The 27,113-nt window shown below is 43.2% G+C and overlaps 1 protein-coding gene across 1 annotated transcript in view; it reads left to right on the top strand.

Annotated features, from left to right (window-relative positions):
• Nucleotides 1–15,167, top strand: part of MEP1B (meprin A subunit beta) — a 38,304-nt gene extending 23,137 nt beyond the window's left edge. Inside the window, exons 14-17 of the mRNA XM_009639480.1 lie at nt 491–734; nt 3,142–3,340; nt 12,889–12,955; nt 15,142–15,167. Coding sequence (XP_009637775.1) covers nt 491–734; nt 3,142–3,340; nt 12,889–12,955; nt 15,142–15,167 — 536 coding nt within the window. The remainder of the gene's footprint in view (nt 1–490; nt 735–3,141; nt 3,341–12,888; nt 12,956–15,141) is intronic.
• Nucleotides 15,168–27,113: the final 11,946 nt, after the last annotated feature.

A 27,113-nucleotide genomic window follows, 5' to 3' on the forward strand; every position in this document is an offset into this window, starting at 1 on the left:
TCTTGTGCAAAATATTTTGAATAGAGTACTTCAAGTAAAAAAAAAAAGGAGGCTACGGGGAGACCTGATTGCGGCCTTCCAGTACCTAAAGGGGGCCTATAGGAAAGATGGGGAACGTCTTTTTCATAGGGCCAGCTGTGTTAGGACAAGGGGAAATGGTTTTAAACTAGAACAGGGTAGGTTCAGGCTAGAGGTAAGGAAGAAATTTTTTACAATGAGGGTGGTAAAACACTGGAACAGGTTGCCCAGAGAGGTAGTGGAGGCCCCATCCCTGGAAACATTCAAGGCCAGGTTGGATGGGGCTCTGAGCAACCTGATCTAGTTCTGAAAAAATCTAGAGGGCATTTCCAAAATACGTCATGCTCCTAAAAGGTAAAAGAGACTATTTATCCATTATACCTGTGGACAGACTCTTTGCTCTTTGCTATTAGAACTTTTCATTAAGATAAAATGAAGTAAAGACCTAACTTCTTGTGGTTTTATCGTGCAGATATATCACATCTACTGTCGACTCAGCCAAGTGTTCCACCCACCTTTGTTACATCCACTGCCACCACCAAGCCTACCGCCACCACCAAGCCTACCACCACCACAACACCCACCACAACACCCACCACAACAGCCTCTGTCACCCCGACCAAAAAGCCAGAGATAGAGGTTCCCAATTTATGCCCAGAAAACCCTTGTGAAAATGGTGGTGTCTGCATTATTGTAGATAGATCACCGGTGTGCAGGTAACCGCCTTTGTTCACTCTCAAATGCAGTTTTAGGATGAGTAATGAAAGTTTCTAGTAGAATAAATCTTTGTTCCTAATGAAAGGAAAGACAGACTATAGCTGATTAAGGCAAGTATTTCCAACTGCTACTGCAAGACTAAACTTAAGACCAGTTTGGGCAAAAAGCTCCTAACCTCAGCATTTGACTGTTTTGAAATACACTGCTTGACTTCCCTGTAAACTATATTTTAAATATATTTATCAATTTCAGTAATGCATTAGTCCAACGTTATAAAATGGACTGTGCATCTCCTTAGAAGTCCTTATAGAAAAATTTATGAGAGTCAAATATAAATGCAGTTGAAACAAAATAGCATTTATACCAGTAGAAAAGATGTTTAATACTTTGCAGGCAGGAAGCAGCATAGACATTATCTTGGAATTTGATTCAGAAATATTGTGTAGTGTAAACTATGACCATGAATCACCAAAGTGTAGCTGCTTGCCTTTGAAACCAGAGATGAAGGCTGAGGACTAAAAAGACTGTTTGCTCTGCAAGAAAATTAAGATGAACTTTTATTTAATTCCCTGTGGATACTTTTATGTAACCTGCCTGGCTGATCAGCATTCTTCCAGCACTCAAACAAGCTCTAGGGCTGAAGATAGTAACCTTATGTGATGCTCTGCCAGGGCAGGTAGACTGGGGGAGTGCTGTGAGGCAGACGTCTAAAGGCTGAGAGCAAAAGAGTCAGGATAACTCATTAAGTGTTACATCTCCCCATTCAGAAACCTTTTAAAAAACAATTCTTGTGCAACCCATCAGAAGCAGGTCACAAATATAAGTAAATGTCAAGAAGCTGTTCCAAGTGGACAAAAAAAAATAAAAGTAATGCTGAATGTTATGCCTGGTTTCAAAATTATGGAAAGAAAACTTTTATTCTCTGCCATCTCTGGACTATTTGAAGCTCTAGTGCCTACGTGACCTATGTTCAGTCCTAGAGAAGTGTGTGACCAGCAGTCAGTTTCTACTCTGATTTTCCATTGGGAAATAAGGGGGTCTGATTAAGCCGCATCACATGAAGTTCCCAACAGTCAGTAGTATCCTTGCAGTGCACTGCAAATGGACTCATTCACAGGGTTGAACGTATAGTTCTGAATAAATGTCTTAGACAGGAACCAGAAAAGCAATAGCATTAGGAACAGCCAAGGTTAGAAAGATAGGGCCAGGTCTGCACTCAACAGTACTGCAGATATGGATTTTTTCAGTTAGATCATTGGGACCCTCATATGCTCACTATAAAATGTCTCGGAGCTGATAGTGATGCTGGATAAGGTGAAGGAATTAAGGACTGGAGGTTGGTTTTAGTCCTAAAACCAGATGACTGCTAGAATGTTAATGTATTATCTTAACAACTTCTTGGGGGAGGGCAGAGGCAGCTCACACAAGTTCTTTAAATTTGAAAATAAGGCCCTTCTGGCAACAAGAAGGTCTGATTGGAACGTCTACCACATCTACTGGTGGAGAAGTACTGAGCAGGGAGAGAGAAATGTGGTGGGAACATCTTCAACCAGCTCAGTCCTAGCCCTGGGGAATTCCTGCACCTAAGCTTTGGTTCAGCTGCTCTCTGGGAAGAGATGCCTTAAGAGTCCAGCCTGTGGTCTCCACCTCATTTATCTCACACATTCGAATTGCTGCATAAAGTGAGCTTAGAATTAAAAAAGCAAAGGTGCATGAGGTTTTCTGGAGGGTGGGAAATGTGACTTGATTGGATAAAAATAGCAGTGTAAAGCTTCTAGACCACTTGGCCTAGGAGCTTATTCAACTCCTTCCTATAAAATTGACTGAATGAAGGAGATAGATAGAAGGGTTTTGTGTAAAAGCTGAGCATAACAAAAGGCAGGACTGCATCAGGATATGAGGGTAACTAGTAATAGTGGGACCAAATATTACATGACAGTGGTCCTAGTGACAGGTATCAGTTTCACGGAGCAGAAAGCGTGTTTGCTATCAACAGAAGTGCTGTAAGCTTTAAGGAAAGGGAAGCAGATAAGGAACTGAGTGATCCAGAGGGCATCTCTATCGGTAAAAAAAGACGACCATTCTGTAGCAGCAGCTTTATAGATCAGCTGCAGCCAAGCATTCAGCAGTCAAAAGGATCAGGATAGCGCTTGGGTTTTCTGGCAAAGGCTCCCTCTGAAGAAATGACCTGTAAAACAGCGGGAAGCTGAAAGAAACACATCCAGATGTGTAAGGACAGTAGGCCACTCAAAACAACTTTAAAATAGAAGTCCATTTTAAGATAATTTCATTATCCTTTGGGATATAGAAACAATGCACCAGAGATGCTATTTTTTTTTTTTAAGTAGCCCTTTTCATGCCTTTAATCTTTAGGTGATTCAACATGTTTATTCTTCTACTTTCTAGATGTCCAGCAGGTGACGACTGGTGGTACATGGGAGAAAAGTGTGAAAGGAAAGGCACAACTCAAGAAAATATTGTAATAGCTGTTTCTTCAACCGTAACTGTATTTGTTGTAATGCTTATTATCACTATCACAACTGCAGTGTGCCTTAAAAAGAAATACAGCCACGGAAAGAAAGATGGTGAGACCCTAACTCTAGAAGTAAGTATTTCCTTGTCCCTAAGCATCTCATCTACCCGTCTTTTAAATACCTCTAGGGATGGGGACTTGACCACTTCCCTGGGCAGCCCTTTCCAGTAAAAGTAAATTGGAGGATGTTACATTTTTAAAGTCTGAAGACTCCAGCTTAGGAATTAAAGAGCTCTGTTAAGTGCTACTAATTTATCAAACACCAAAAAGCCACTTCATTCAAAACCTGTTCTCCTCCTCCACCCGCACCACTCTTACTGCCTTGATGGCAGCCTACATTGAGTGGGAGATTCTGAGCAAAAAGGGGCTCATTTTCAATTTGTAACTAAACCGTGTCTTCCACTTGGCGCACTTGTATTTAATCTATTACTGCATTTTCTACTAAAGATCTCCTCTTAAAACACCACGTTGCTAAAAAACCCAACATGTCAAAACAAAAAGCAAATATAGAAATCAGTTTCCCTAATTCAATGGCCATTTTTTATGCAAGGAACAATGTAGCCATGGAAATTGTGTCTTAAGGAGAATTAAAGAAGACAGCAGGTTAAAACTACCTGAATTACTGGATCAGAAAGGAAATGTAGTGAATAGCAGAGACATTTGGGCAGGTTTTTATAGGCAGTTTCATAAAGTTCTGGGCACCTGGACTCTTAGTTTAAACAGAGATTTGGTCTTGGAAATAGTAGGAATGACATAGCTTAGAGGGACTCACAAGGCACAGGAGAAATTTTGTAAGCAAACTGAAGAGGAATGGCCTTCTGGAGGCCAGGCTTCCACTTTTAATTTTGTCCTAATATTCTTTATGTGATGTCCTGTTGAGGTGCAGTACTTCTGTGCAATGCCAGATACTTGACACTGTAAATAAATCCTTCCAATAAATTATTTCACTTCCTTTGTACGTAATGCTCTTACATTATACACGTATTTCCCTTGCCTACAGGCTTTTGACGTGGTTGTTTTTTTTTTTCCCCCATTTAGAATAGAACAGCCTTCTGAAGCTAATGCAAACAAGCATCAAAGACACAGGATGAACATCACTGGAAAACCGCAACTATGTCATTATTCTTTCTGTTACTTCTATCTATCTCAGCCATCATGATAAAGGTTTGTAAGGTCTGGAAAATAATTAACCATCTGGATAAAATACTGTGTTAAAGTCAGTAAAGTGTGTGACAGTGTTGTGTATCTCCATGCAATGGAGAAAGATGGAAATGCACTGTGTGACATGTTTGTCCTGTCCTTTAAATCTACCTGAACATGAAGAAAACATGTAAAACTTCACCCTGACATTCAGTCAATACAGTGAAGTCTAGGTTTGCTGCCTTATCATGATACAGATCTCTATAATAAAATGGAGACCGTCTCTCTAATCATGGCGTACCCAGTGGTTCTGAGTCTGTTGCTGGTGTGAGGGTATGTGGAGTGTGGGAGCATCTGGTTCATTAAGTTATTTGGTTGTGATCTACTCACTTTAAAAAAAATAACAAGTAATGAGGAAAGTGATAAATTAACCACACAGACACAAAAATATTAACGAGGAAGTCACAACAGAGACAATAATGAGGACCCAGAACGCTTCAGCCTCTGATTGATGGTCCATTAAAAGAACTACTCAGGCAAAGCCTTCAAAAATGTCAACCTGAACAGCAATTTTTAACTGATAGGAAGGGGCAAACATGATTAATATGAGTAATACGGAATACTTGAAGATGCTTGGGTACAGGCTATCAGAAGAGGCTTGTGGGCTTATGTAAAAATGCCTATGGGATGTTTAGGGGAAAAGACAAAGGATACAAAGAAAAGGGGAAGAATCCTGGTGGATCAGAGAGGAACCAGTATGGGAAAATGGTGCCAGCAACTGGAGAAATGTTCTGGTTTCAGCTGAGATAGAGTTAATTTTCTTCCGAGTAGCTGGCATAGTGCTGTGTTTTGGATTCAGCATGAGAAGGGTGTTGGGAACACACTGATGGTTTAGTTGTTGCTGAGCAGTGCTTATACCAGTCAAGGACTTCTCAGCTTCCCCTGCTCTGCTGGGTGCACAAGGAGCTGGGAGGGGGCACAGCCAGGGCAGCTGACCCAAACCGGCCAAAGGGCTATGCCAGACCACACGATGGTATGCTCAGTGTATGAACTGGGAGAAGAAGAAGGAAAGGGGGGATGTGATGGAGCCCTGCTTGCCTGGAGATGGCTGAATACCTGCCTGCCCATGGGAAGCAGTGAATGAATTCCTTGCTTTGCTTTGCTTGCACACAGCTTTTGCTTTCCCTATTAAACTGTCCTTATCTCAACCCATGAACTTTCCCACTTTTAATCTTCTGATTTTCTCCCCCATCCCGCTGTGTGGGGAGTGAGCAAGCAGCTGCGTGGGGCTGAGTTGCCAGCTGGGGTTAAACCACGACAAGAGACCAGCCTGCAAAAGAGATCTGTGTGCCAATGACCAGAGGAGACCACAGGTCTTAGGGCTCGTGGGTCTTGGTACTAGCACATGGAGGGGCTGGCATGCAAGAGCCTGTGTGCCAGTAACTGGAGGGACTGTGGGTTGTAAGGCTTGTAGGTCTAAACCCCAGCGACTGGAGGGACTGGGGTGTGCGTGTCGTATGTGTGTTGAAAGGTCCAAGTGCTGGCAACTGGAGAAGAGGCCATGGGCACCAGGGCTGTAGGTCTGGGTGACAGCAACTGGAAGGATCGGGTTGTATGTGGGTGTGTAAGAGGTCTAAGTGCTGGCAGCTGGAGAGACCTGGATGTGTTTATATTTCTCTTCAGTGAATTTAATCCTCTGTGTGTGCATGCATAATTCACTAGCAAACTTCAAGCTGGACTAGCTGGTGAGTTGGAGGAAACATTTCCACATCTGGAGGGCTTGGTCTGAGCCAGTGGTTGGGGTAAGAGAGCCTAGGGTCCAGGTACAGATATTAGGCAGATTGAGAGCCTGTGCTAATATTCAAGGGATCTTGTGATTGTGGGAGTGCTTATGGGATGAGTGTGTGAGTGTATGCAACTGTTTTGCTAGCAAGCATCACATTGCCCTATCTGGCAAGCAGGAGGTGACCTGCGTACCAGCTAAGGGGCCCCAGGTCCAGGCATGGATGTCAAACAGGTTTAGAGGCCATGGTACCATTCAAGGGGTCTGTGAATGTGGGTGTGCTTATGGATGCGGAGAATGAGAGCACTCATTTTTTCACCAGAGAACCTCCATTCTGATCGGCTGGAGGGGAGGAAGAGGATGGGGCTGCCTGCACCTGTGTGAGTTTGGGTAGCTTTATAGGTGGGTGCTGCTACCTGAGCGGTTCTATGTGTGCGCAGCAGTCTGTGCGGCCAGCTGCATTAGGGACCTGTCTGTCTGTCTCTTGGACACTCAATCTTGCTACAGGCCAGACCTGCAAGCAGGAACAGCAGCAGCTGTATCCTTGGGACTGGGATGGAGAGACCACCTGGGACCGTTCCTGGCTGGGCACACCAGCTGGGGAGGAGGGATCCCGGGTCTGTTGGATTTGGCATCTCCCGTAACACCCTTGATGAGGAGGGCTGCAATTCAGTGGGATTTGGAGAACAGAGTAGGCATGGAAATAGGAGACGGGCCAGAGAAAGCCAAGTGTACTTCCCTGAGGACATTTTGCAGAGGAAGATGGCAGTCACCATGGGCAGAGATCATCACATTTGCAGTGTTTTGAAGGGGGGCTGCAAGAGACAGGAGTGCCAGTAATAGAAATGTCAGGTCATACCAGATGGTTGGTAGACTGGTATGTGAATGTGTTCACATTTAAAGGTCAGCAGCTACTTCGATTCCCTGGAATGGATGTTGATGTTCATAACATTTGTCGTGCAATTTACCCGAAACCTGGGCAAGAGCAGTTCAAATGTATGGAAATTTGATGAGGGAGCTAGTCTCCCTCTGAATGCTACTGCACGGCACAAAGCAACAAATTTCTATGGCTCTGTATCGACATTGTGTATGTAGTCCTCCTCTGATTAATATTCTCTGAAATGTAGTTATATTTAAAGTATTCATAGCTGGGTTTATTAGCTTTTGTTGGAACCCAGAGATTCATGAAAACAGCCAGACAAAATTAACAAAGATTTGTCAGAGCTAACAAACATCCTGGATAGCAAGATACCCTACTATAGATGTCTTAAAATAACTTTCCTATTTCGACATGTCTTCATCAGCAGTTTTCATGCAAATAATCCTCCAAATGTGCCTTCAATTAAGATATGCACATAGATTTACATGGAGTTAAGAAGACACAAATGAGACTGTTCATAAATTCGACCCTGGCTAAAATACTTACCGTTATAAACAGTGAGCATTTCATAATTTCAAATGTGAACTACTAGATTTGTGAGAACATGTCTATGTTTTGAAATACGTATTACATGAAATAGCATAAATACTACCTGAATAGTGAACTTTTTTGTGCTTTCAGTAGACAAAAGCTTAATACACAGGGCAATATACTACAACACATCGCACAAGATACAAATTCCATAGGGTATGTCCTGAAATGGTAAACTTCCATGGGAAAAAAAACCCCTTAAGCTTCTGCCTATTCATTTCAAATGGGAATCAGTCAGTAGCACAATTTAAAACTGAATCTCCCAGTCAGCAAGTAAGAGCTACTCACTTTTCAGTGGTGTGCGTGTTCCACAGGTCCAAAAGTGACTGAGGTTTTATTCATGTCATTAACTGACCTAAAAATACTTGAGTGGAAAATACTTCTTTTCTCACTTTTCAATGCAGAAAAAATTACTCAGGAAGTCCAACATCAGATTCAATATTGCACCTTATTGTACATCACAAAATTTATACTACTAGCTCAAGTTCCTGAACAAATGCAGTTTTCTTACAAAAGCTGTACAACTGTCTTACAGTGATGGTCTTTTTCTGTGAAGAAAGGAGGTAAGAGATTGGAAATATATATGCGGTTTAGGAAATGAAGCATTTTGACTGGGGTTTTCTTCTTTATGAGTAGATGCTTTACCTGGATTTGTAACTTAACTGGTTGAAGTTGCAGTGTCTCAGTAATGGTCACTTCTTGTGAAAACAACAACGAAGATCCACCAGCCTAGGTGAATCTTCCCTGCTTTACAAAGACTTTTCCTACATGGTTATGAGGACTGCATCTATTATTTTGAAGGAAATAGCTTAATTTTGGAGACATACATTTGACACATTTACAGATAATATGGATATTGATCACAGATAAGATAATGCATTGAGCAGTCGGGGAGCCGTAAGTGAGTTTGCAGCCCTTCAGAAAGCATGGGTCTTTGCTTTACTTTCCTACAGCAGATTTATTCACAGAAATTTTTCCTAAAAACCTTTAAAGTAAGCTTCTCCATATAAATCACTGAGATACTAATATGATAGTAAAACCCACCAGCGTAAAATCTGCACAAAGTTCCACTTCTCTTTCCTGTCCTTCTCGCGTTGTGGCGATTCAGGTTATAATTTGCAAGAAGGATTTGCTCTGCCTGCATCCCTGCAGCCACGCAGGTCAGACACACTCCACTCTCTATGGGCCAGGGCTAGTGTAAAAAAACCACTATTATTGGGTTCCCACAACACGCAGAACAAGGGCTTGAGCTGGGGATGTCAACTCCTCAGGTCAACTGACCTCCCTCCCGTCCTTCATTCAAGTGTGGGTCTCTGCTGGTACCTGGCGGCTGTCCCCCAGCAAAGGCCTGGGCTTAAGTGAATGTTGTCTTCTCTGTTCCTCCTCTTCTGGGCTCTGGACTAGCTGTACAGCTGGACCCAGCAGAGTATGTGCACATTGTATTTAGAGCTGTGTGCATGACTCATTCCTCACTGCTGAGTCTATCAGGAGTCACAGCATGGGCTTAAAAATAAAAAAAAAAACAAAAACCCCTCAGCATTCAAGTCAGTGGCTCACGTTTGGAGTGAAAAAAAAAAAGGCAGGTTGTTGGGCTAGCTACTTATCGGTCTTTCTTCAGGAATCTCAGCATTGCAGAAAATCTTTTAGGCATGCCACCTAATATCTATGCTAAACAGTATACACAGCCTCATATTCCTCATACAGGCAAACTAGACCAATTTCATTGCTATTTGCATCACACGGATCAGCTCGCTCAGTCTAGCTTTTGCACTAGTCGCAAATAACTGAATCATAATGTCTAATAGTTGTCTGGCTGGCACAGCATTGTCTAAATGCAAAAAAGGGACCAATCCTAGACATTAGCTCTCTTATTTCAGCTAAGCATGTCAGGTGTCTCATACCACCCACGCCAGGCAGACACCTTTCCGGGGCGCAGGGCAGGAGTCACAAGTTGTCATTTTTTTTAGGTGCAGATCAGAACAGAGAAGTGGTATTTCTCCTTTTTTTTTTTTTTTTTCCACAGCTCTCCTTTTCCTCTGTGGTCAGAACTCAGGGGCTTTTGCTAAGACACAGATGCCACATGTCAGTCAAAGTACCTTTGGTTCTCATAAACGGGATCTTAATTCTCCCATCTACTTGGCCTGCATTTTCAAGCTACCTTCAAGTGCTGGTAGTATAGAGAGTCATGTCTCAAAAGGAGAAGATAACCACCAAATAAACTGCATTTTCTGATCAGTCATGCAATCAATTGCCATTTGTTAAATCTAGGGTTGTTGCTTAGAGACTTTTGTAGTATTTGATCCACTAATGGCAAAATAGCTGTATTTTGCTCAGTTTGTGCTATGAAATTATGAAGAAATTAAAAATATGGAAGAAATTACGAAGAAATTAAATGTACATTTTCCCACTTCTTTTATACATTCTAGTTTATTACAAAAGACAGCCCTAAAGTCAAGTTTTAATACTTCACTTTGTGCGAGAAGATTATGACTTTTTTTGCAGCAGACAGATTCCACGTGGCTGCTTTCCTTGTCCTCTCCCATTTCTGAGCATCAACAGAATGAACTGGTGAAAAAAAAAGATCACAGTAATTCAGACTGATCACCCCTCCTAATCCCAAATTAACTTTCTGGAGTGCATATGGCTCGGTCTCCTTTGTATTAGACTTCTTCAAAACCATCACCATTGCCACTGATTTCTATTTTTTCATGGAAGGATTTTTTTCTTTTTTTTCCCTCAGTCAAAATTTGTTACTCACAACCTGAACACTGTAACTGGTATCATAAAGCTTGCAGACAGCTTTCCATTCCAGTTTTCATCTTCATTTGCTCACTAATTCCTAGACTCCTTCCACTTGAGATGAAACAGTCCATGCTTGATCTCTGCCTTTGACTTCACCTACTATGAAAACAAAACAGCATCAAAGAAGTTTAACTGGAATATCTGGAACTTGAAAGAACAAAATCAAACTTTGTTGTTTCCCAGGGTTGCAATGCTTAGTCACACAATACATAAACATGATTGCTCTTCCAGTGCAATACTCATGGGAAATAAAGATTGTGCACTCTTCATCAGATTTGAATCTTATCTCTAAACAACCTGATGGAACATCTAGATTAATTTCTTAACAATAGCATTTCTGCTTAGCAGTTCCTAATGCATAGCTAGAACCAGCCATCTTGTTCTGCTAGAGCTCTGTGTATGCGCATTTGCCATTGACTTTTTTTTTTAAACACCATCTGGATCCATGCAGTCTACGCTACAAAAAGGCAGATCAAATCTTGTCAGCAGCATGTCTCCCTCTTCATCTGTGATTGCTTTTTTTTTTTTTTTCATACTTCTCATCATGTCGTGAACACTTGGGTTTGGAGACAGCTTTCACTCATGTAAATGATGTTTCCTCGTTCAGAACAGAGCGTAATGAATTACACAAAATAACATTGCAACCTCAGTTTAGTGTGTTAAGTAAGATATTACTTTATTAAGTTTGGTAGTTCTTAAGTTGTTTAATAAACTTTAGTTTAATAACTGTGGTAGGAGTCTCTGTTGCCACTTGGAAGAGTCAGGTTTCATTCTGGCTGCCGCTGTCATGCCTTTGTCACCAGCAAAGATTTGTCAGGGTAAGCTGAAGGTAAGGAGAGAAACAGAAAATGAAAGTATCTGTCATCTCAGCTGGTTAAGCAACAACCTCTGCAGGCACTCAGGCCAACTGCAGGATCATGCTTAAGTGCTAGCGTGCATGGTTGGGAGGAATGGAAAAAGAAAAGCTGCTGGGATAAGAAAATATGAATTACCTTAAGGGGAAAAAAAGCTCTAAGGAAAAAAAAGGAAAGTTAAATTGAGATAGTGAATACCTGCTATGGGCCACTGCATGGTAGTCAACAGGCCGTGTCTCCCAGGCAGATAGATGCTCCTTTGCATGATGAAGCCTGAACAATTCTCCCTGCTCAGCAGCCCACCCGTTTGCTCTGCTTTTCATAGGTTCCCACCTCACCATAAGATCAATCACTGCTGCTCGCATCCTTTTAAGACCTATTTCCATTAGGCTACAGCAATGCGCACGTCTCTCACTGACAAGCGCTGTGAGACCTCTAGCTGCCCCCGCCGCAGCATTGCAGACCCTCTTTGGGCAGCTCTCTCCCTCGGGGAGGTCTGGGGAACTGGCAGCCAGGGTGGTGCGGAGGCTGCGCTGGCACAAGAATCACACAAAATATACTTTGTCGCTGGAAGACTGAAGAAAACTGGGAAGCGTAACCCCTTCCATGGCCTTTGCCAGGAACAAAGCCAGTGGCGGTACCCCATGGTGCCAGCTCTGCTGTCCCTATGCAGAGCTTGTCCCTGCACAGGCTGCTGCCAGGGGCTATAAGTAAGAGTTGTTCTTGCCTTGGAGGATTTGCTGGAACAACTGGTGGAGACCAACGCTCTGTTTCACAGAAGAAAGACCAGATATAAATATTTGTCCTCCTCCCTTGGGCAGGAGTTCCTCATCCCACATCCAATCCCCCTTTGCCAGGAGAAGTGGGGCTGCCTTGTCCCGGCGCTCTGCCCCACACTGTCTTTCCTGGCCAGGTCCCCACAAGGTCACACGGTGGGAGTGACTGCATAGCAATTTATTGGACACCAAACCTTCCCACTGGCTGCACCCCTGTCCATGAAAATCCTGCAGAGCACTGGCTGGCAACCACCTTCCCCCCAGGAGTGAATCTTGAGCTTTGGAACAAATCTGAATTTCTGAGAATTACAAATAGCCACAGATGCATCCATTTTGAATGCGGTCCCAGCAACCTCAAAGGTATTGCTGAAATGAAATGTGGGGCAAGGAGGAACAGAGGTTTATTTATCCTTTTTTCCCCAGAGGTTTATTTACCTTTTTTCCCCTGGGGTTCAAGTGAGCAAGCCACTCCACCCTTCATGCTAGCAAAGTCATAGAAATGCTTTCATTTACGCCATAACCATGCCTGAGTGCCTAGATTAGGTGGTGCCACCTGCTTTCCGAAGAGCAGGTTACCTTGGCTTCCACTCTCCTTGATTTATACCCATATTGCACAAGCCGCTTCACAGGCATGTCAGATTGCTCTCAGACTGCCTGTAGTTGGGCTTACTTGCATATTTGTTTTCTCACTTATTTCCCACAGCATCTCAATGATCTGGTGAACTAAAATTTTAGGTTTTTTTTTTTTCCACAAATGTTCTCCAGCTATAAAACACTTTCCCATTTCTTATTAGGTGGCAGCAAGCCCATTTCAAGGCTTTGTTGCCAAAAACCACCACAGGCTGGCGTGCAGGAGCTCAGGTACGTGGGTGCTTGCTGATGCACACATGGGCACGCAGGGCCTGTTGCACACCAGGAGGGTTTTAGAGCTCAAAAGATGGAAAGTTTGATATCTTTGGAAATGCAAGGCTGAGCATCAGTTTCTTAATCAGCAGTTACAGCTGCTGTCAACTGCCTTTCTGGCAACCCCCTGCTGACAGTGGAAGCGGTTTAGGGAATCACCTCTTAAAGGGGAAAGCAAAGCACTTTGCTACCTTTCAGCCATAGGGCCAAAGCCTTTTGCACACTGGTTTTAGAGCACTGGAAAAAAATTAAATAGTGTAATAAGCAGTAGAGAAATCCTGAACTTTCTTTACCACCATTTTATTCAGCATGTACATGATTGATTTGTGCTGAATCACCTGTACAGTATCTGTGCGTGCACGACTTCCCTTAGTTTATTAAACAGGAGTGCGGTAAACATCCCCTCCTTCCCCACCACTTTTGGCTTTTCTCACAAGGGGTGCTGAAAGTATTTGAAGTTTAAGTAGCTACTGGTGAAGTCAGAGTAATTTTTGCACATCCCTCCCAAGAGTCACTGTGTAAGACGTACCCAGGGACTCCTAAGGGTCTGGATCATCTCAGATGGAGCCACGCATTAGCAGGATTACCCTTGCCAAAGGTCTTTCCCCAGCTGCAGCAAGGCTTATGTGTCATTAAACCTCAAACTTCAGTTACGTTTAACAACACGGCAACCCCACGCAAATACACAAATGTGCAGTATGAAACTGTTAGGGAAGGGTAAATGTTGTGGGTCCCAGCAGCCATGGCCCTGACTCCTCTTCATGGGTGTGCAAAAGAAATGAGGGCAGGAAGAGCACCATGGTCATCCCCTTCAGATCCAGGGACTGCAGGATGCGTGCCCAGACCTCTGAGCTGGGCGTTAGGGATAGACATGAAATATTTGCTGATGATGTCACAGGCTAATTGCTCCAGTAAACTTGAATCTTGGTTCTTTCAAGCTCTGGCAGGAACGAACTTGAATGAGATACATGTTCTCGCACTTACGAAGTATTTTTACAATTAATTGCCCAAATACTACCAGGAAATGGGAAATCAGTTTCCTCAATTTATTGGAAAGACAGTTAAATACAGACTATTATGAGGTTTAAGTAAGAGCACCTAGTAAATCGCTGTCAAATCGGATTGAGAAAAGGCAACCCACCAGTACCTGTTGGTTGGTCTGATGCTTTGCTGCCCCAATGGTGCCGTTTAGTCCAGCAGCCACAAGCAGGGACACAGCACTGGGTGGGAGCAAACCCAGCACCTCTGGCAGCACTGTTCCGCCACTGCCACAATTGTCACTGAGACACTTCTTTGCCCCTGACCCCCAAAACGCTACAGCCGCTGCCTTCATCGCTGCTGGCAGACAGGCCTCAAGAGCTGGATGAAGACAGTGGGAGCAGGAGAACCACGCGTCTGTGCTGATGGGTCAGGGGATGCTAACCCTGGTAGTGCTAACTCCAGGGGGGCCTGGAGCTGTGGTCTCAAAAAATGCAGTTTGCCAGGCAGCTGAAAGACAGTCACAGCCAGCTTTTATAAGCTACCACTTGATCTTCGTAATTATTTCTTATTCAGTGTTTTCTAAGCTCCTTCCCTGTAAAAGGAATGCCTTTGACAGTGTTGCGAGTATGTTGTGAGTATGTTGAGCTGGATATTGAGAAGAGTCAAAGTTTTTCCGCTTTTCAAGTAATGAAGATCAAATCTTCCAAAGTTTAAAACATTCACTTAAACCTAAGTACCTTGAGACATCATTAGTGCATTTTTTTTCTAAGCTTGCAGCCTTTTATTTCATACATTATTCAGAAACACAGCTTCCATATAAATGTCATGAGGTGTACAATGTTCAACTTCAGTTTAACAGGAGACAATTGTGAGCAAAGCAAATCAACACCTTTTGTTCTTCCAAGTACAGGAGCCTGCCGTGCTCCACCAGCATCTCCAGAAGCACAGGGTCAGGCAATTGAAAAAAGACAAAAGCATTATAGACACATGTGCTTGAGCCTTAAAGTTCCCAAAGTTGAAGGGCTCTGGTAAGAAATCCTCCACATTATAGAATTTTAGTTTGTTTTTTCCAGCATTTCCCCTCCAGAATGCTCCCAAATCTTAGCAAGCTTGGAAATCTTGCACCAATGATTAACTTCTAAATTGCTTTATCTCTTTGTAAGGTTATGCCAACAGTATTGGTGTGTAAGGATTGCAATTGTTTGTTTCAGTCTCAAACTGGAAAGAAAAGAAAGAGAAGTTGGCATTCCTAAGGACAGAAGTGTAAATTTATATATCTCTATATACTTTTTTTTTTAATATATATATATATATACACACACTTATATATATACATATATATATGAACCACAACTGTTTTCTTAAGGAAAAGTTTATACTACACAACTGTTACATACCTGACACGCCTCCAGACATTAGTGCAACACAGGTAGGTACTAAAGACATCCTCAGAAATCCTACTGTTTCAATAAATCTGATAGAAAAGCTCAAACTGCCCTTCCCTTATTACAGTTCTTGCTTCAGAATCCTCCAAGAATATATATTTTTTTTTAAATTTACGTTCTCATTCCAAATTTCAAAGTATGCCTATGTCCAGCCTAGCTTTGAATGTTATTACAGGACCAACTTTTGGCTGTATTAAAGCTTTAATAGACAGTCCTCTGGACTGCAGAGTGCAGCAGATCCATTAGCATGTCACTGAGTGCCATTATACAACTGCTTTGAATTTTTGGGGGCTCCACCTGTGCTATATTTGGATACACAGCAAGGTAGTTCACGTGCTGGGCAAGTGCTTTTTGGGAAGGGGTTGTTGGGTAACAGATCCCATCTGTACTGACGTGGTTGAAATGCCACAGCAGTGTGGCGTGGGTGAAGCGCTGTTTCAGTACTGCTGGTAAGTAAGTGTGCAAGTTGCCCTCTTCAGGAGAGAAAAGTCATACTCAAACAGAAAGATTTGAAAAGGATTATTGATTTAGGTTAATCTACTTTTAAAGCAAGCGATCAAATATTTGATTGAAGCTCTGCAGAGAAATAAAGAGCTTGATTTATGCAAGGAAGCTGACACCTCTGCCAGGAGCTGCGAGGTAGCAGGTTAGCGTTGTCAGGCTAATGTAACTTAATTACGGGTACCGAAAACAAAGCATTTGGGAATGAAGTCGCAACTGAACAGCCACCGTGCCGACAAGTGCCAGAAGTAGAATAGTTCCATCAACTTGAGCGATAAACTGAAGCCCATTCGTGAAATCAGTGGGTGTCTCGCCCGAATGAGCCGTGCAGGATTAGACTCAATTGCGCATCATGCCGGCACTAGTTAGAAACATAGAACAGATGTCAAGTAAATAGGGAAGTGTGGGACAAAACAGAAATAATTGTAAAAATGTGCCCAAGGATAAAATAAATTGATCCTAAGACACTAACAAACATTCTTGTATAAGACGAAATGAGTCTTTGTACTGGGTTGGCTTTTATTTTCTTGCTAATATTGTATAACAGAACTACACTGGCATGATGAGGAGGGGGGATAATAAAATAACTTATCAATGCACTATTAACTCTACATGCTCTTACCTAATAATAAGATATTGATGTCTCCTTTAATGCGTGTCCCATTGTTGAGAACTTTCTCATTACCCTGCAGTAGCATACACAAAATGGCTTTTTTAATATACTCGTGGCCATGAACGTTTGGTGCTAAAGACTTGCTTAAATGGTCAAAGATATCCTATTTAAGAAACAGCAAACACTTACATTGCACATTACCAACATTAGAATGGAATCTCATTATCCATTAGCCAGTATTAGTGCAATTTATAACTTACTTTAGTTTGAGCTTTGCAGAATTTCTTGATATTTGCCACATCATCAGCTGAGAATGTGGGTGCTATTTCTTTGCTCATCAGTTTGATATTATTAGCCAGCATTATTGTCCTGGGCATTTTCCTCCAGATGCAGAGAAATGTCATGAGATTAACTGTTACATAGACAAACTATTAAATACACAGTGGACCATTGTTTTCATGACACAAAAAGCTGCTTAGGAAAGAGAAAGTACAAGTGGAATCAAATCCAAAGAAGTTATTAGATTTATCCATTTTATTATGGCTTAGTGAGTGAAATCCACAATAAAAGAGGATTTAACGAAGTCCCAACATCAGAATTTGAAAGAACTAAAGCTATGTTCTATAGCTTTATAGCGCCAAGGATTTCTTCCTTGCCCCACAATATGGGCGGGTGGGATGTCTGCATGGTGTGGAGTAGGAGACATCCCGTCAAAGAACGTGCACTGGCATTAGGGCTACCTTTGGAGGAATGAGAGAGGACAACTCAATTTTTGATTTGCTTTCAAAAGGCTCGTCAGATACTTGGGCTTCTTCTAAATACTGACCAGACAAGCCTTTTGCAAATCCCACAAGGTGAGAAAAAGCAATCAACTCAGAAACCTAAATTGTAAAGCAGAAAGTGGGGAAACACCACCTCAACTTCTACTTTATGAACCTATCAATCTTTTGTTTGTAGGGAAGTGCTGGTGAGACAGCTGATGCTTCAGAAGGAGCATGAGGAAACGCTTTGGGGAGGGGAGAGTGCAACTGATATAAACTATCTCCAAGATTTGTGTGTGAACTGCACAGGTGATAGGATGAGGGGAAACGGCCTCAAGTTGCACCAGGGCAGGCTTAGGTTGGACATTAGGAAATTTTTTTTCACCGAAAGGGTTGTCAAGCATTGGAACGGGCTGCCCACGGAAGTGGTCGAGTCCCCATCCCTGGAGGTATTTAAAAGAGGGGTAGATGAGGTGCTTAGGGACATGGTTTAGTGGTGGGATGGCAGAGTTAGGTTAACGGTTGGACTTGACGATCTTGAAGGTCTTTTCCAACCTAAACGATTCTATGATTCTATGTAAGCTGCCCGGATTGCTGTTTCAGCGCTGGTGTTACCCTGTGCTTCAGGTAATGCCCTCAGGTAGATAAGGACACCAGGATCTGCAGAGGCATCTGCATGGAGATGCCCACCCTGCACTGAGGGGCACCAGCTCCCCACGGCAGCCACATGCCCGGGACCAGCCGGGGGGCAGCGGGCACCCAGCGAGACCAGTGCCACCAGCAGAGCAGGGGGGAAATGCTGTATTAATACTTGCCATTAATACTTACCGATGAAGAAAACCCAACAGCCAGGGCATATTGCCTTTTATACAGCCGAGAGACAAAACACAGACCAAGTACAACAAAGCTTAAATCCAAAATAATTACATTTTGTCACAATTCCTTCCACACAGCCCAAGCTACCAAGGAAGCGAGCCGCCAGCGCCCGGAGAGAGACACGATTTGCTCCACAGCTTCCTTCAATCCCAGCGCGAAAATTTCCAAATGTTTGAAACAGGGAGCAACTAAATCTTTTAATGCTCTCTGAAAAGCAATCAGCTCACCGAACGCATCATTCAGCAGCCTCCAATATAAAATAATTAAACCATGAAAAGCTGCTGCAGTAATCTTACTTTAAAATCCTAAATTCCTTTACATTTTGAGGATCTGATGGCATTGACTCCAGTCAGACACACGCAGGCAGGGCAGAGACCGCAGGAGCTTCTCGCAGCTCAGCTGAACACACCTCTTCCACTCCTTGAGCAGAGGCAGCTTAACTTTATGAAGATTTGTTGTTGCAGCAAAACTATCCAGGAGATACGGCTAAATCCAAATTCATTTCATTTCCAGCCAAATTATATTTTGATGCAGGTCACTAGAAGCTAATCTTTCATCTCTGTTTTTCGTACATGAAAATGAAAGAAAAAAAGAATTTCAGATTAAGCAGCATTTATCATACTAAATAGAATTAAATCAAATGGAAAATTGCATAAAGAAATTCAGCTAAAACAATCAAATTTAAAAAGCCCTTTACCTGTGTGAATGTAATCTTTCATTTTCTTGGAAGAGAAGAAAACCTTATTATTAAGCAAACTTAAAAGGGAGCCTGGATTCCCCTTTTCCCACTTCCCTGCACTTGACCTGTCAGTCTGTCTTCACGAACAGATTTTGTTTCCTGTCTGTCAGGCAAATTCACTTGCTTGTTCTCACATGCTGGAAGAACTTGTGCTTTCAGTATTGCAGAAGCACTTAAGCCGTACAGTAAGCAGCAGACAGGTAGCAGGTGATTTTTTATTCATGCGGTTTTTTTGTTAGTTCCGTGCATATAGACACAGGCACACAGGTGCATACACACACCTGCATTCAGTAACATAACACAGCTTTAGCAAAACCCCAAGCTAACCAGAGGGTAGCCTGTTTTTAACAACCTTTTATTGATGTTCTGACTTTTAAAGAGCTCCCATCTGAAATAGCTTATGGTAAGTACTAAAAATGAAGAAAGAGCAAAGCCTTTGAGAAGACACCTATTTAAAATGATCTGAAATATTTCAGCATAATTGAAGGAATTATAGTCCTTTTCCCCCCCCCAAATTCTGAGTCTTCCATTACATCAATTAAAAATACATTTATGAACTTGGCTTATGGCAAAATGCAGAGCAATAAGCAGTGGCTGTTATGGAGAATGGCTCTCTGGGAAGAATTTTTCTGATATATAACACAGGTGTAAGAGGCTCAATAATGCCTTGGGTCAGATTTTGCTGATGAACATTATTTTAGTTTCTTGGCTGGAATCCCCTCTGGCTTCTAAAAATCCTTTTTCATTTCAGGGTGAATTTTGTCTGAGAAATAAATGCAGAAACCCATGTGGTAAGGTTGGTTTCACACAGAACTTGAGAAATGCTGAGGATTGGGGTCCAAGACAACATTTACTTTGTTCCTTGGTATTTGGCCACATTTTCTTTAGATCCCCATGAATGACTGGGTGCAGACTGCATCCCTTGAGAATTGGGAGGGGTTTTTTTTGACCCAGTCAGAAACAAGCATCCCCTAATTCAAGGTGCTCCACAGGTTATGGCCTGAATCTCAGGCTCTGTGATTACAACCAACAGAAAGTTGTAACGCTTTGCAAAAGCATGCAAGAACAAAAATACCAGAGGCAGAGTCACATATGGTTTACAAACACAACCTGCTGATACTGTTATAGTGGTGGTGCTGGGGTCTTTAAATGCATCTGTTCCTAAAATTTTGATTTTTGCTTAGCTCTTCTGAGTAAAATCCAACATAAGTTGCAGGTAAAAATTTGCATTGGAAACTCATTAGTGAAGACAAGTGACTTTTAAATACAAAACACCTCTTCTGTCTCTGAAAGCCCCTGAGATGTAAATCATTGGAGACGGGGAAAGCAGTCCCAAGAAATATCCTGGTGTGTCCTGTTCCCATTCCCTTGCCAAAGCCTTTGCTTGGGGCTGCTGTGAGGGAAGCGATACCGGGCTGCAACCTTGGGCTGAGTCGCTGCGGCTGGGCTTACGCCGGCTCTTTTTCTGTGTGTTGGTCCTTTGTGTTTGGAGATGAAAGGCACAGTGCGACAGAGAGGCCTCTCTCTCCTTTAGAAACTGCCTTCTCATCTCTGGTTTTCCACAGTTCAAACATAAGACTTTTTGAAAAACGTTTCAAAGCTGCATCTTGTATATGGAAATTCATGGCTCCAGGCAGGTTCGTGATCAGCCCTGAGATTTCAAGCTTAAGAGTAAGAACCTGCAGCCTAAATATAACTCCTTTTACTTGTGCTTTGCCCGTCTCTGTTTTTTTTCTGTTTAAAGCCATCAGAAGGAAAAAGATGACACCAGTTTTCATGGATTATCTGTATAGTTTTACTTGAGGTAGGTATTTCAATTTTCTTGTAGAAACACTGGGTTAAGGAAATATGAACACAAGCCGTTTCGATAAGCAATAAAAATCAAATTTCAGCTGCTAGTTATCAAATATCAGTGACCTTATACATGCTTAGGAAACTGAGCTCTGCACAACTGGACAGTAGCTGAAGGTGTCTTGGTAATCCCCAGAGTGGGGAAATAACCAAACCACTTTCAGGGCAGTAGGAGCAGAAATACTGGGCTTGGGGATGAGTTCATTTTAAACATGAAGAAACGGGGAAGAAGAAGGAAAGAAATAAACTCCATCAACTGAAAGCTTTGTGGTCCTCAACACAGTTCTTGCTGCTTAACAGCAGTGGGGTATTTTATAAACACCAGTCACGTGCTTTTATAAGCGGGTATCACCCTACCTGATTCCTTCAGGGTTTGCAGGTACGGTGGAAGGCAGACCCAAGTTTATCTGCAATGGAGGCTCAGAGGTTAAAGCTCTCGGAGCAAAAGGGGTGCAGACAGCAGGAGGGGCCGTTTTGCCTGGGCATACTGGGAGGGCTCCGTGTGGGGCCAGAAGCAGCCACCCACCTCCTGCAGCCACCCCGTCGCCCACAGCAAGAGGCACCCCAGCCTCTGGAGGCCAAAAGGTATCAGAGGAGTGTGGCAAAATGAAAGGATACGCTGGGTTGGATTGTAGGTCAAACAGAAACATGGATTTGTACTGTTTGTTGCTTTTTTAATGGTGGGCTGTTTTATCCTTGGGCTGCTGCAGTCCTGCTGGAGGCTCAGTTTCCAAGTCCTAGTTTTTAGCATTGCACAAGAAGCTCAGATTGAATTCTATAAAGTAAAAAATGAACATTGGAGACCCTCTGAAATGACACTTTTTCAGTAAACCAGCTGCAGCAGAGAAGAATCAAAAGAAGAAACAGTATGTGCCCTTACCTTTTTCTTTTTAAGTCAGGAAGGAAGGATTATTGGAAAGCTTACTAGATAGGCAAGAGAAAAGTGTTTAACTGTCACTGCCTTTCATTACAGGAAGCAGAAGACAAAAACATTTGAGAAATCAATAGTAAGGCAAGAGAACCACAGGCCTGTGTGGGACAGATGGAGACAGAGGGCCGTCCCCATCTCTATTGGGGATTGAATCTCTATTCACTGATTTGTTAGTAAAAGGAGAAATTTCAGGGCCATGAAAACGATCCGAGGGCTGGAAACACCTCTCCTATGAAGAAAGGCTGAGAGAGTTGGGGTTGTTCAGCCTGGAGGAGAGAAGGCTGCGGGGACACCTGATTGCGGCCTTTCAATATGTAAAGGGGGCTCATACGAAAGACGGAGAGAGGCTCTTTACCACGATGTATAGTGACAGGACAAGGGGCAATGGTTTTAAACTGAAAGAGGGTAGATTTAGATTTGCTATAAAGAAGACATTTTTTATGATGAGGGTGGTGGGACATGGGCACAGGTTGCCCAGAGAAGCTGTGGATGCCCCCTCCTTGGAAGTGTTGAAGGCCAGGTTGGATGGGGCTTTGAGCAACCTGGTCTGGTGAAAGATGTCTCTGCCCATGGGAGGGGGGTTGGAGTAAATGAACTTTAAAGGTCTCTTCCTACTCAAACTATTCTATGGTTCTATGAAATACTAATCCAGTATGATTTTCCAGTCTTTCTGAAGGATAAAAACACCCATTGTCTTCAGGAGGAAACTGGAGGGCTGGTTACCAGGATGGCCTGTGCTTCATTCTTCAGGAGCAAAGGCTATCTAGGACTAGCATTTAAGATTGTTTCTAGCTGTCATACATTTCTCCCACTTGCAGAGTTGTAATTAAATAAGTAAGATTAGCTGAGATATACGCAGTTCTTCAGGCCTCTGCCAGACCTTCTGCCAGTTCTTTCAGTGTCAACCCATTAGAGCTTCCTCCTGCTTTCTGTTTGCACTATTCCACTGGAAACCCAGCCCTGGAGATCTGCTTCACTGACCCCCCATATTCATTAAGAATAATTGTTGATACTGTATAGTGGAACAGCAGCACTGCAATTAAACCAGCTCCTTCTTGTGGCAGAGCTTTTATGGGATTGGCAGAGAGTCCTAACGAGATCCCCGAGCCCATCCATCATCCTCTACGATCCTTACAGTCGGTGTCACCTTTCTGCGGCTGTGTGCCAGTCTGACACTGTGTGGTACGAACAAGTACTACAGCAGTCACTGCCACACAAAGCTAGAGGACATGTCCCTCTGCTTCATTGCCAGCTCCTTAGACTTGGTGCCTTAAATATGTTGCCTCCTTCCTCCCTGTTTTCTTTCCTTTTATTCTTCTTCTTCCTACCCCAGACTCCCTGTTGAGGAATGGTTTTCATTTAATCTAAGCGTGTTTGGCACCAGATTCCTTTTGTCCTGCCCGGGAGTCAAGGGCATTTTGAGGTCTCATTGAGCAATAAATAAAGACTTGGGTTTTATTTCTATGCTCACATTGTGGTGGCCTGGTTACCCATCTTGAGCTTTCCACCTTTGGAATCGGATGGTGAGAACGGGGAGAAGACATCTCCTTCTCAAAGCCACATCAGCTCTTCATTGTGCTGACTGAAAACGTACAGCAACTTTATCCTGGGAAAGGAGAAATGCTGGATCCAGGTAACTGAGTAAAAATATAAATACTGTTAACCTTCAACAAAAAATGATCTTCACAACCACAGGCAAGAGAAGAAAAAAATCTATATGCAGAATACAATTAATCTTGAGTGTTTGTGCAACCGCCAGACCTGCCATTCCAACAGCCGCCCATAGGGACTGAGGCAGTGGTTAGCAAGGGATGCCAAGGGAACCCCTAAAATCATGCTGCCATGGGAGCAAGGCTGCTAGGGAGATGGTCCAGCAGCACAGAGGGCCTAGGCAAAATCACCGAGGGCAACTGCCCAAGCAGCCCAGATTTTCTGTTCATTCTGGAATGGCAAATCCCATTGCTTATGGCACGGAACAAAGGTATAACAGGAGAGCTTCACCCAGGTTTGCAGCTTTTGGTCACCCTGTGCAGTAGAAAAAGTGGTTGCATATGATGTGTGCATCTGGTGACATAAGGCATGTTTATACCTGGTCAACAGAACGTGGTGTAGAGTGCCCCAAGCTAGTGATGACCTGAGCTAGCACAGTCTACTGCAGCTAAGGACTTCAGTGATTAGTCATCGGCATCATGAGATAGGATGTCAGGCGCTCTCAGTATCCTGAATCCCATAGCAACTCGACTTAAGGACAGGAGCCCCAGTGAGAGGGAGAACAGGGTACACACATGCCTGACAGATCTAGGGGAGCAAACGTATCATACCAAGAGGAGCGGCATGTCCATGAGCATTAAACTTGCACTTCCCAAAGAGATGAGAGCTGCATTTTCAGGTCCCTCCCCTGCCTGTATTCCTTATTCACATTTACAGGTAGCCATGGTGACTGGAGTCAGATGGGAGATTTATGTCAGGCTCGATGACTACTCTAATACACATAAAAGCCTTAGAACAGCACTTTCCTGATAGGGAGATGGCCACATTTTGACTTGGGCTATAGTCCTTCCCCTTCCTGTATCGAATGTTTTCCCATAGACTCTTTCACCCAGCCTGGAGACAACTGACTGGAGCATTCAAAAAATTCCTTTCCCCTCTTTGGAGAGCTGAGCAGAGATGTGCCCTAGACAGCCTTGCTCGTGGTGAATGAGAGTTTTCTTAACTTGTGAAAGCAATTCTGCTTCTCCCTATTCCCCTCCCCAGATGATGCACACCCTGCCTCCAGACACGCTCTCTCCCTTCTCCCAGATGCGAGGGTTGGAGGCAAGTAAACCCCATCTGTCCCAAATCCAATGGCAACCACTGCGGCAGAATCAGCCCTGCTTTATTTCTCATAGAGTCCCTCCATAAAAACCCTCCACAACTACCACTGTGCTGGAGTAAACTTTCTTTTGGCCGAGTATTGGCGAATGAAGCTTCAGCCCAAGGGGAATTTGGCACAACAGCAACTTGTCCGCATGACGTGTGGATGGCTGCAGAGCTGACATTTCCCCCCGCTGCCAACACCACAGGAAACGTGAGCAGGCAACCTAGAGCACAACGTTGTTTTGTCTCTAGTTTTCTCCCCGCCCCATAAAGGCTTCAGAGGCTTTTTGCAAAGCAGAAATACTCGCGCATGGTCTTGTGCTTGAAAGCATATCCAAATTATAATTGAATACATTTCTCTAAAACAAAGATAATAGGCTGAGGGCTCAGGAAAATAGTGTTTTAGGTGAATGTCTGCTGGAGACAGGAAAGCTGTCTGGCAACAAATTCTTTGGGGAACACACAGCTCGATGCTCTTGCTGAAGGGGATCAAGTGGAATCACAAGACAAGGCAAAGTAATGTGTCTTGAGAGGTTAAAAGCAAAAGCCTGATCGCTCCTCTCAATTATCCCAATCTTACCTTGTGACTTCACTATTTGAGAAGCGCTTATTTCTGAATTATACTGAGACGATCAAGAGGGTAAGTCAGTCAGTGAAATTACTAAATGAAAACCAACCATTTTATATAATACGTGCAACCCAAACGACTCAGTACAACAAATTCTGTACACGTTTGAAATATCATGAAAATAGTGTCTTTAATATACAGTTTATATACTTACAATACGCGGTTTAAATTTGTTCATATACATTACAGGGATATTTATTTGCACCTGGTTTAAATAATAATCTGCCTTCAGCCTTTTACACAAAAGCCCAAAACAGCACAGAATTCCACTAAAACCATGCTTCGTTTTATAACAGAAATGTACTAAGCCAAAGTTTTGGGTCTTTCTCTTTTTCCCCCCCCAAGTGTTACTTTTTTGACCTACCCGAAGTGAATCTAAAAAGCTAAGAACTAACAGATATTTTCAATATAATTCAGAAGATTGTCCAAGTCAAGAGGATCACTCTGCAGATTTTCACACTGAAAATTTGGTTCTAACGCACAGAAATGGTAAAGTTTGAAGAACCCCCAGACTGTTAGGAGTTTAAAACATAGCAAATGAAGAGCCATTTATTGCTAGGTCTCAACAAGGGGCCTACATTTCCCTACTGCCCCACCATCCCTAACACCACAAAGAAAATGGATGATCCCTCACTGCGCTTACGATTTTCATTCGTACCTTCTAGCTCGTACACGGGAACGCTGCAGTTTCAGAGCATCAAAAAGAAAAGCCAGGAGAGCTGGGCTAAGCCCCTGTCCCTTCACATAGGGCTGGTGTTCGGCTTTTAAGTAGCGTGGCGTATCCCCTGCCGGGCCCGCAGGCAGGACTTTGCTGGGCAGCACGCAAGTAACCGGTGTGCCAGCACGTTTTATTTAGCGGGGAGACAATCAAGGAGTTGATTCAAGAAGAAAACATAGGCGAAAATACTTCAAGTATTTATAGACAGGTTTGAAACACAGTGGGTTTTGAGACAGCATCGCTATTTACGCCGCTTCTCTTGAAACTGTTGTTGTGGAATAAAGTCAATTAAAGTGGCAAGTAAAAACTGTTGTATTGGAAAAAACCCTGTGTAATATACAGTTACTTCAAACCCTTGCTTCTAGCTGCAAACAACACTTCAAAATACATTTTCCTTCTAATTTTGGATGGACCAAATGTTTTCTGTCTCTAAGTTTCTAGCCGCAGGCAATTTTTACAATACGGCAAGAATAAGAGCGCAAATATGCACTTTTGAGTTGATTTCAATGCAGCTTTGGTTAGCCAGCCAGGCAGCAATACAAAGAATCTTAATCCTAGGCACAATGAGCATTTAAAGGAAACCAGCATTCCCCCTCAAGTTTCCTCCCCACCTCTCCCCTGGCCACTCTGTGTCCACCTTCAGAAAAGCCCCCATGCCAAGAATCCAGCTTTTGCCGCTGAAGGCAGCATCAGTCCTTGTGCTGCCACGCGGCTGTTGCATAGAAAGGATGTGTTTCCCGGTGCAGGACAGAGAGACAGCTCCATTCAGAATGACACGCCAGATTTTTTGCTACCAAAATCCCCAGACAGACAAAACCCCCCGATGATAACACACAGCTTCAGACACCGATAACTAAACAAGCACCAGAGGCCTTACATTTATTTAATCTCAGAAAAAAGTCCAAGTTTAGCGTTGGCCTATCTTAGTAGTGGATCTCCAAAAAGTAAAAGATTTTAGGTCCACTCTGGCATGACACGTGCTGTCTGAACTCAATGGCTACGTCCCTGTTAGTAGACAAAGTGGGCCCGAGCCTGCTCTCAGGCCGCATGGGCAACCAACACAGCTTGCATCAACACGGTTGACTCCATTATTCTCCAAAACCAGGCTGGTTTCCCCCATTCCTGACCTCCGAGCTGTGCTTGGGAGTTGTCTGGGATCACAACACAGGCTGGTTGGGTTGTACCAAGCCAGCCAAGACCCCACATCAACAGTTCA

Source organism: Egretta garzetta, unplaced genomic scaffold, assembly GCF_000687185.1.
Source record: "Egretta garzetta isolate BGI_Z169 unplaced genomic scaffold, ASM68718v1 scaffold35, whole genome shotgun sequence".
Taxonomy (NCBI): domain Eukaryota; kingdom Metazoa; phylum Chordata; class Aves; order Pelecaniformes; family Ardeidae; genus Egretta; species Egretta garzetta.